This window comes from Aplidium turbinatum, chromosome 3, assembly GCF_918807975.1.
Source record: "Aplidium turbinatum chromosome 3, kaAplTurb1.1, whole genome shotgun sequence".
Taxonomy (NCBI): domain Eukaryota; kingdom Metazoa; phylum Chordata; class Ascidiacea; order Aplousobranchia; family Polyclinidae; genus Aplidium; species Aplidium turbinatum.
This window is the reverse complement of record NC_137474.1, coordinates 30,573,957-30,584,757: the sequence shown is the minus strand read 5'-3', so window position 1 is coordinate 30,584,757 and position 10,801 is coordinate 30,573,957. Positions and strand designations below refer to the sequence as shown.

General features: G+C 35.7%; 1 protein-coding gene across 2 annotated transcripts; it reads left to right on the top strand.

Annotated features, from left to right (window-relative positions):
* The first annotated feature begins 277 nt into the window (after positions 1-277).
* On the top strand, positions 278-6,620 carry LOC145767444 (uncharacterized). 2 transcript variants are annotated; one of them, XM_082579262.1, is made up of 6 exons: positions 278-576; positions 1,770-1,817; positions 2,317-2,514; positions 3,566-3,718; positions 5,519-5,679; positions 6,358-6,620. In XM_082579262.1, exons 1-6 carry the CDS (start codon positions 315-317, stop codon positions 6,499-6,501), a joined length of 966 nt encoding a protein of 321 aa, XP_082435388.1. In that variant the 5' UTR covers positions 278-314; the 3' UTR covers positions 6,502-6,620. The 2 variants fall into 2 exon arrangements, with proteins under 2 accessions (XP_082435388.1, XP_082435387.1); XM_082579261.1 differs by having other exon boundaries at positions 2,314-2,514.
* Positions 6,621-10,801: the final 4,181 nt, after the last annotated feature.

The following is a 10,801-nucleotide window of genomic DNA, read 5'->3' as shown; positions in this document are numbered from 1 at the left end:
CCGTATTGAGAATTGACTGCATTGTGCACACCTCTCGGGGTCTTCTTATTTGACAAGTGGCTTCACTACCAACTTTGTGATTCTAAACCAAGTCAAGTGAAATTCAAGTTTCTAGTGTGTTAGTTGAATGAGAATTCATTTACCTTTTCAACAATAGACCAAAAAATTGTCATACAATCTGTTAAGTGATATAGATTTTAGCTAATGTTTAGAGCATGCTTGCAAGTGCAACCGCTTTGTTACAACAATTGATAATCTAAAATTATTTTTTAGGTTGAAAAGTAAGGAATTGTGAAATTTAATACAAAAGCAAGATGATCACCAAGTTTTTTCCTGTATTGGCTTTCTTGCATTTTGCAATCGCAACCCGCCAAAATTTATGCTTGCCCCTTAGTGAGATAGCAAATCAGCAAGCACCACCACTTGAAATGTCCCAGGGTCCCCCAGGCAAGGCGGGGCCTGTTGGACAGCCTGGATCAAAAGGTGACAGAGGTGCTGCCGGCCCCCCAGGACAATGTAATTGCGATAACAGCCGACTTGTCCGAGACCTCCGTAGGGACGTAAGAATGCTTAATGGTAAGTTTCAGGAAGCAACAAAACTTAAAACTAGAATAAGTGGAATACAAAAAAATTCACTATTCCTAAATAAGCTGTAAATTACACCAAATAAACTTTTATAAATTTTAACACCACATTAGAATATATAACAAGTACTAAAATTTCGTTTTCAGCAGATACATAAGCAGCCTACTAGAGAAAAAAGGATCTCATTTTCGATGTAAATTTTGCAAGTGTGCATGCTATTGGATAGTTTCGTATTCCATAATATCAAATTTGACCATTATTTACGTTAATTTTTAATTGCAGTTTTTGGTGAATAAGCCTGCTGTAGTTGAATGTGGAATATTTTTTTTTTTTTTTCAGTGTTCAAGTTTGGGAAGCAAGCTTAGCATAGGCTAGAGAAGTTGCTAGTTGGCCGTTTATTACAAAACAGATCGGAAGTTGAATTAATTAAATGCAGCCTTGCATTAGTTTGCTGCAAAGAATTTTTTTTCTGCCTTCGCAATCACTTCCATGCCTTTGCTTATTGGTTGGTCCACTACTTAGGCTATGTATATTAAACTTTTTCAGAATTCTAATATTTATAAGTGAATTTTTGTTGACGCTTATTTCTGTTTCAATTATGTTTCACCAACAGGCATGAGAAATTCAGTGAAAAAGTTTGTGCCCTCATCAGGAAAATAATGTAATTTTGTAAATTTGAAGAAAACACAGATAACTTTGAGCAATTAATATTAAAAAACTATGAAATTGTATCACAGTTAAATTTTCCACCATAGTCAGTTATTTTTATTCAGAGTTATCGTTGCTTTTTCATATGTAACAGTAACAAATTTTAATGATTATATTATTATTACAGTATCTTCCTGATGATAACCTAGAGTGTTTTCCAAAGACTTTAAATTCAGAATGTAGCTTAGCCTATGTTAGTTTTTTTTTTAAATATTATTTAATCACCAATATCATAGTTTTCATAGTTTTCGAAAGGTTTGCTGAACATGAGATTAGTTGCCCATTTACATTTTGGACTCATTATTTTTTGATTAGATTGACTAGGTGTTCCAACCATTTTGCTCCTGAATATTATTTATTGAACCTCTGAACCTCTGTCATATTCCATTAAGTTGTTGTGTGTTATTTGTTTGAGATATTGTTATATCAAGCTGCTTCTCTCTTAATGATATTGTTTTTTTTTGTTTTTTTGGCAGAAAAAGTTGAAAGGCTCATGAATGCTTCTTCACGCAACAACGATGCAGGTTTGTGTAAGAAGTTTCAATAGCTTACACATGATACTGTAGTTGACTGACACATTGACTGATGTTAGTTCTCTAAAGAAACTTGAAGCTTGCGTATATATAGGTATACCCAAAAGGCTTACTGGGGAGTTGAATGTTCACTGGGTTATATCTTTGTGACTATACAGCAGGAACTGTAGCTTAATTTAGGAAAATCAAGATTCCCCAGCTGAATTGCGCACATGTCCTCATTTTTGTCTGACGAATCTTTTTCAGGCTGTGTATATCACATAAGTTTGCAAATAGGCCAAATTAGAGAGGTGAATATGGCAGGTGTTATTACAGATGCGTTTATTCCATATTGGTTAAATTTCAAAGTTTAGCCTATAGACTAAAAAATGCCTCAAGGTATTGGTGGTTCCGGAGTGTCCTCTCAATCAAATGCGTCACGCTACGCCACTGATTTCAACTTAGGATCAATGCCACAAAGCAACTTTATATTTTGTATTACTTTTAGCAGCAAGGCAATGTCGTGTACCTCGGCCGCCTCGATTCGGTACAGTCAGTTCAAGAGTGCGTACCGTTGCGCCTAGGGGTAGGCTTACCTATCAGTGCAATCCAGGATATCGCATAGCTGGACAAACCGCCACCCGGTTGGTCGTGACATGTCAGAATGATGGAAGGTGGTCAGATGTGGTGCCAGTCTGTCAACCTATTGGTAAGTAGGTCTAATATTTTCATTACAATTGGATAGGATTTTTCATCCGAAATATGGAAACAACAGTTTATGTTTTAGAACAAACGACTTTCTCGACCTTCAGGACTTAGCCTATCAACACCAATTGTCCCCCTTTTGTATCCGCTACTTAGGCTACTATTGCATTACTTGCTATTGCAATACTTATCGTTGCAAATTTATATTTATAATTTGTGTAGAAAGGTTACTTTTTTCAACCATAAACTGACATAGACTATGCAAAGCAACACGACAACATTTAACATAATAACAAACAAAACAAAAAGTACAGGTAAAGCCAGCATTTTCAGCTACATTGTATAATATGCCCATATCAAGCCTAAAAAAGATAAAAATTTACGTTTTGTTATAAAGTATCTTCATGTCTAGTGGTAACGAACGGAACAACCCTAATTGTGACTAAAACAATATCTCATAATATAAGGTTTATTTTTATGAGTTTAAATATGTAATGTTATAGTTTTTGTAGAAATCAAACGTAGATTAAAATATAGTAAAATGCTTCTTTCACTTCCACAAAATGTATAATAATAGCTACTGTAGATACAGCCAAAGTCAATGGTAGTACGCTAAACCATTTGAAAATAACTAGGCATATTTGCAAGACATTTTTTATCACAAGTCCTGGTGGTATTTTATAAGTCAGTTTAAAACAAAATGCGGAAAAATTTAGACTTTATAGTCTATCATTTGGCTGAATGACATTTTTAGTTTTAGTAAGATTGTGCGAACTATGTGCAACATTTTAACAAAAGCAGTCACAAGGTTTGATATAAACAGAGGTTCATATTCTGAGCTTCATTGCAACTGCTTGTACCACAAATGTTGTTTCCACACATGCATAATAAGGACTGTAGATTGGCTGCGTGATGTTTTCAGCAAAAGATAATGATGAAAAATTGAAATTTTATTTATTTTTTGTGTTACTGCCAGAGTCTAGGCAAACCGATAAAAAAAGCATTGACAACTACTGGTGATTTACTCAATTTCTTATATTGAATTGTGGCGAAAGGCAATTGCCAGGCGGGATTGAAGGATGGGCGCATAAAGGACAACCAAATCACGGCGAAAGGTTCTAACAGTGCTTCCTGGGCTGCTCATTTTGCTCGCTTGGACCGAGAACTTCCCAATCGTTCTGGTGGGACTTGGCTTCCAAAACGGCCATGTAAGTTGGCTTTGTAGCCTACAATTAATTCTGTATTGGTAGGTTAAGAAACATGTAGTATTGTAATAAGTTATGTTTTCTAGCAGTGCTTGCTGCAGAGTAATTATCCGATCAAATGAAAGATAAAAGCAGAAACATGATAATTGTAAAAATACTTTGCTGTCATTTTGTGTATCATAGCAACACGCATTTGCAGAGTAGAAAGATCTGGGCGGCAGGGTATGGAATGGAATGGAAGACATTTTTTCCATCTTCCATCTTGAGTTTTTCTTCCATTCCATTTCCATTCCATCTTAGAAATCTTCCATTCCATCTTCCATTCCATCTTCCATTCAACCTTCCATTCCATCTTCCATTTCATTTTCCATTCCATCTTCCATTCCATCTTCCATTCCATCTTCCATTCCATCTTCCATTCCATCTTCCGTTCCATCTTCCGTTCCATTTTCCATTCCATCTTCCGTTCCATCTTCCATTCCATCTTCCGTTCCATCTGCGGTTCCATCTTCCGTTTCATCTTCCGTTCCATCTGCGGTTCCATCTTCCGTTCCATCTTCCGTTCCATCTTCCGTTCCATCTTTCGTTCCATCTTCTGTTCCATCTTCCGTTCCATCTTCGGTTCCATCTTCCGTTCCATCTTCCGTTCCATCTTCCGTTCCATCTTCCGTTCCATCTGCGGTTCCATCTTCCGTTCCATCTTCCGTTCCATCTTCCGTTACATCTTCCGTTCCATCTTCCGTTCCATCTTCCGTTCCATCTTCCGTTCCATCTTCCGTTCCATCTTCCGTTCCATCTTCCGTTCCATCTTCCGTTCCATCTTCCGTTCCATCTTTCGTTCCATCTTCCGTTTCATCTTCCGTTCCATCTTCCATTTCATCTTCCATCTTCACATTTTGTGAGCTCCGCGTTGAATATGCCACAAATAAACTTAAAAGCCATAGCTTTCTGATTGGTTAATTTTGCCTAACGACAGTAGGTTTGACAAAATACGCGTCAGGCAACAGTCCCGTTGGTTTAATACGAACCGAAAATCGAATTATTTCAGCAAGCAACGTAATATTTTGCATGTCTTGATAAAGCGTTAGAAAGTTAATGATGGAATTGGAATGGAATGATGGAAGATTGTCTTCCATCCAATCATCAAGGTCTTCCATTCCTTTCCATCCTTGACATTTTCCATCTTCCATCCCAAAATCTGTCTTCCATTCCATTCCATCCCATCCCATCCCATTCCCTGCTGGACGGAAGTCAACGCCAGTAGAGAAGGTAGAGAAGATTCGCAGAGAACTTGTGAACATTCAAACAAATTCCATAAGAAGTTCACAAGTTTTCTGGGAATCTTCTCTACCTTCTCTGGTGGCGTTGACTTCCGCCCAGATCCTTTTACTCTGCACAAGCAACCTTCTTGTTCGAACTTTTTATGCCATGTCCAAATCTGCTTTCCATCTGGCTCGTTTCCTCTAAGTCGTTGCGCAAATGCACGCTGCACAGTCTTATTCGACTGTGTTCTAGCATATAATACTCCAGTTCACAAAATGCTTTTTCTACGCCATTGTATGGCATTTCTACATCTAAAAAGAAAAACGCCTGAAAATTAAAAGATAACATTTTATGTTGCATTTGTACATACTGTTAAGATTTGAGATCATATAAACGATAAATTGGCAAAATTACAAGACTGTACAGTGTACAATGATGTCAATTTTTTTGAAACACCATTTGTATAATTCCATGTCACTGCAATGCAGGCAAGGACATCGATACTCTTAGAAAGCTGAGAACTCCTTATGTTTTTCATAGATGAAAACTCGTGGATTCAAGTGGATTTTCTCACTCCTACTCGGATTGCCGGAATCATAACACAAGGTCATTCACAGACTTGGTGGGTTAGTGGATTCAAAATTTCATATGGAAACTCTCCGAGCAATTTGCAAGTGATTCAACAATCTGGAGCCGACAAAGTAAGAATATTTTATTTATCATCACACTCTGTATCAACAATTTTACTTATGTTACGACTGTCTCTTGATTGATTGAATCTTTATCGTCGGACTGGGAAAGCTGATAAAGAAGTCGGTATCTTGTGTGGTTGCTTATGGGTAAAATTGAACTGCAACTTAATCAAAAAAACGTAGAAAAATCAATTTTTTTAAAATTTGTGAATAGAGTCAAGTGTTAAGAATATTATGAATTGACGGAAGGAGTCATATAGAATGAAACGAATAAACAGGAATGATTCATACAGTTGCCCCGAGCCAGCTAAAATTGAGCAAAACTATTGAAAAAATAACTTTACAAAAATACTAAATTGTTGTTTTCATCAATCTGCTGTAGTTATTGATGTTTCGAGTTATGAGGAACCTTTATTTCACAAATCTAAATCATTGGAAATATATAAATCGACCCCAGACCAAATATTTGCAAGCTAAGTCGTTCAAGTATCCAGTACTTTTACACACAAAATTACAATATCAATTTAACAGTCTCAGTGAATTTTCTAAATTGACCAAGTGCAAAATGTGTTGACGAATGACAACTTTCTTATGCATTATTAGATTTTATTCTACCTGATGTCTTAAAATTTTCCCAAATTCATGCTGCTTTATCAAAAATTTTAAGATAGTTTGTTTTTCTTTGAGGTGTTTCAAGCCAATCCGGTTGACGGAGCCGCTCACGTGACCAACCGGTTCCCAACTCCTGTAACTGGAAGATATTTCCGCCTCATTATCGTTTCCTACAACGCCAATAGCCCCACTTTACGGATGGAATACTTGACGTGTTAAATGATCTTTACTGCAATCACTATTGCAGTTTATGTTTCTACATTCGGCATTTCAAATCATTTAAATTTTTATCCGTATCACAATAAGATTGTGGTGAAAGATCGAATAAAATGACGACACAATAAACCAGTGTGATTATACTCAGATGCACTGTGGGAAGGTTATTGCTAGAGTCAGCTTTAGAAGCCTTTCAAGTCCTATCTTTTACACTGTTTTAGATAAATCTACTTTTAATGACACGTGCATTTTTGATTTTGAAAAAAAAACAGCTCTTGAATTTCAGACTTTTGGCACTTTACGAGTTATGGTTGAAAAAAAAGATTGCTTCACAATGCAAGTATTAACGACCTGTTTTAGCCTGATGCTGCAAGTTTGCTGTCATAATAGCAAATCGCACTAGCTATCGGAACACAGTTTCATGCCGCTTTTTTGTTTGGCTTAAGGCTACTGTCTGTTGAGTTTCTATGTTGTTAGGGGTTATTGCTGTGAAAACTTTTTGAATCAGTTGATTAATATTGTAGTTTGACTCTTGACAGCAGCCTCAAGCCAAACAAAAGAGCCGCATTAAACAACGACTGACTGACTTCAACGCCATTCGTCATAGCACATGACCAAGGAACAGTGCTCCGAAAGCTACTGTAGTGCAATTCGCTATTACCACAACGAACTCGCACCATCAGGTTAAAACAGGTCATTAATATCTACATTGTGAAGTAAGTAACGATCATGCTGCTAAAAGCGAAACTCAATCTATTGCAAAAAAAGTATTATAACTTAAAGAAAAAATGTCAATAACCATGCTAGCTCTGTTTTAGTGGTAGCCTAGCCTAAGAAAGCCAAATTTGATTATGTTATGAATGTACCAGCGGCATTTGCAGGATTTTCTTGAGAAGAGAAAGCATTTCAAATTTTTTTATTTACTTAAAAAGTCATAGGTAGCGGTATTGAATTAAATTTTACCTTGGATTTTTATTATTATTCTCTTTGACTTTGCAAAAAAAAAATTATTAGATAAAATTGGACTCATAAAACTTTTCTGTTTTTGTGAACCAACCCAGCACATTGTCCACTTGAAGCGGTTGACTGTCTCGTATCATCACTATGATTATAGATAAAATAGGTTAAGATTGTCGACATGGATTTTACTTTAACATTTATTAAAATGCGTATAACTTGCTTTTAGCATTTACAACCTTGAAATAAAAAGGCGCATAACCAAGGATGGGGTATGATTGTAAGCAAAGCAATTGTGCTATATTTTGTACTCTTGTACTTTGCAAACTTCTAAAATTAAAAAAAAAATTCTGACCAGCAGTGAAATTGCGCATCAACCAAATTCCTTCTCAGCTCAGAGAATTTTATGTACGTAGCTCAATTAACGGCAGAGCCGTTTTGTTGGTCAGCTTCATTACACGTCGCAACCAAGACACGAAATCAAAGTTTCAGTTTTTTTGAAAGGTGTTGTTGTGCAACCAACACAGAATATTTAGATGTACCACTTGTTGCAGATTTGCAACACTGGGCTATAAAGAGTCAATTGAAAGTGATTTATTTCCCAATATTCATTCTATACTCTCTCAAAGTTATGTAACCTAAGCCCACTTTCCGAAAACTTTTATTAAAATCTTTGCAGCACATTCCTGCAACATAGGGTGCATAATTATGCTGCGGGGATTTTAGCAGACGTTAAGCGGCTAGTAAAAAATAATGGATGGGTGCCTTGATGTCGGTTGAAACTTTTTCTTGAAGTTTACTTGAGATTTCTGAAGGTAAAAAATGACAATTACAAGTTTTGAAACGTTATAAGCGCAGTGGAAGAAACAACCCAGACAGCCACTTTATCTGGTAAAGATCTGGTCAGATTCGCACCCGATCTGGTAAAGATCTGAACCAGATAAAGTGGCTGTCTAGAAAAGTGTATTTTCACATACAACGCAAGACAAGCTTTGAAACGTTCTTTGTTTTGAATTTACAGCCAGAGATTCATAGAAGTACGGGATAATAAAATAGGCTAAGTTAGTCTATTTGGCAAGCGAATGGTGTGTTAAACAAAACTGTTGCAGTAGCTTACTAACACAAACGTTGCTCGTGATTCCGTCACAGCAATGCTTGCACAGCTAACTTATCTTAGATAAAAACTTATAACTTGAAAAGAAATGACGGCTCCTGCACTTGAGACATGAAGCTATTATACATTTTACTGAGGTGTGGCCTACTTTGAGTTTCCTTAAGTTTTCTCGCATTTAAATGCGTAGTAATTTATTTTCTAAACCTGTAAGTTCAATCTCATTACAAATGGGCATAATTAAACATTGTTTTAAATCGAATTTGTGCAACTTCAAACTTTGGACAGGCTTTGGGCAGCCACTACTTTACCAATTTTGAAAATCTTTTTTTTTTTAAATGATAGAAATATCTGAAACCACTTTTGTTTTTAACGTACCCTTCGCTTGTCAGGCAGTTGGTCATCTAAAGAGTGAAAGAGCAAAGGGTAGTCAAACGCATTTAAAAGTAAACGAAATATCATGAAAAAATAATAACAAAAAATAAGATGAAACGTTGCGATAAAGTGTCAAAAATATAATTAAACACTAGCCATTCATCTATTATAGCAAGATTTTCCGAGTAAAAATGAGTTGAAAACGAAATTGAGATGACCATTTGCTCCAACATGTTAAAATCTAGGCTACATTGAATTAACGTTAGGAACCAAAACGTATTCGACGTTGATTGTTGCTGTAGTAACTGACAGGCTTCATGCCTTTTCTTGGATGCAGATGATTGACGTATTTACACTTAATGACGTAATACATTGCATTTTGCTCAGGAACTAGCCAAACATAACGAACTTTGACGATTTGTTGCAGCTGAGTTCAAGCAAAAGTTATAATGAGAGATAAGGAAATTGGATAAATCGCTCAAAGTGTGGGTTCTCCTAATACACTACTGCAATCTTGATCTTAACACTTAGGGTTAGATGCACCACAGCAAATCTTTAAGCGGTTGATTAAACTAATCTTCTGATTATTGAATCGAGAATCAGTTTGCATGACATTAATCTGTATATCAGTAATCGGCGATTGTAACCAGCCGATTTTTCTTATTATTTTTAGGATTCTTAATCGGCCAATTTGCTTAATCTGAAGATGATCTGCTGATAATTTTACGTGACAATTAAAACTTTAATTTTTATCAAGAATACTAGCTACAACTAGGCTTCATTGTTCGTTGGATAAAATGGAGCGAAAAAGGCATGGACTTAAATGGTGGTAGCCTATTGGCGTGTTGAATTGTTAAAATAATTTGAAATCAAACTTAAAATTGCTTTTTAGCAACAGTAAATTTTCTATTTTCTGCAACGCTTTACAGCAACTAATAGTTAAATTGATTGTAGGCTATTATAAATTTGAAAGGTTAAATGCATAGTGTCTCACGCAAAGTTTATTTTCACATAAAGTATGAGATTAAATTGAAATGCTCCTTATGCTTCAAAATTTGCAGCTTGAATAAAACAAATACAAAGGTGCATGAATCTACATTCAGTCGATCGTGTGAAAGCGAGCAATGTTGTGACTCATTGCGCTTCAGCGATTTTCAAACACATGAAATTTAAAAGTTTGAACTTTTCCCATTTACTTTGACCGCGTTGAGTTCTTAGTCTCAATTTGCAACAATGAACCTGTAGTGTACAGTGTACACCTTTTAACAGAATAGTGAAAGTATTAGACATTCGCTGTATGCTTGAAACATGAAATCTATAGCCTACTCTGGGAGTGTACATTATCACTTCTTCTGCAAACAATTCTCTTTTGCTTCAGACTAAGTACTTTGAACAATTGTAAAGTTTTAGAAGCAAAAGCAAAATGCACACCAAGATCTTTACTTTAATGATATTTGTAGAAATTCTCAATAAATAAAATCTAACCTAGGTTGTGTTACCAAATAACGGCCTAGTGTTATGATTATCAATTAGCAAACTCAATTCATAAATAAAACCTTTTGAAATAATTAGATTTACGCTAACAGTTTTACAATCTTATAACTATTTAGCATTCTAGAAACTACTCTATTATTTAATAACCAGGCAAGATAGATGTTAGGAATTTTTGATTAAGGTTATGTATTTTGTATAAAGACGGCAAGACGGAGTCACACTTGTCTCAGTCAGCTCAGGCCGATGGAGCGGGTGTCGACGTCGGAGATAAACACACATAGTCTACTGGTATTTCACTTCCATCAGATTTTCATTTATTGTTTTCCCAATTAGCCTCAAAAATATTTTGTTCTTCAGCTTCAGCAG

Bases quoted from the DNA above. Each gene is read 5' to 3' on its own strand.
- LOC145767444 (XM_082579261.1), top strand. From the start codon at position 315: ATGATCACCAAGTTTTTTCCTGTATTGGCTTTCTTGCATTTTGCAATC. The intron at 577-1,769 runs GTAAGTTTCAGG...TTTTTTTGGCAG, and splicing joins GGACGTAAGAATGCTTAATG to AAAAAGTTGAAAGGCTCATG. The intron at 5,680-6,357 runs GTAAGAATATTT...TTTTTCTTTGAG, and splicing joins AACAATCTGGAGCCGACAAA to GTGTTTCAAGCCAATCCGGT.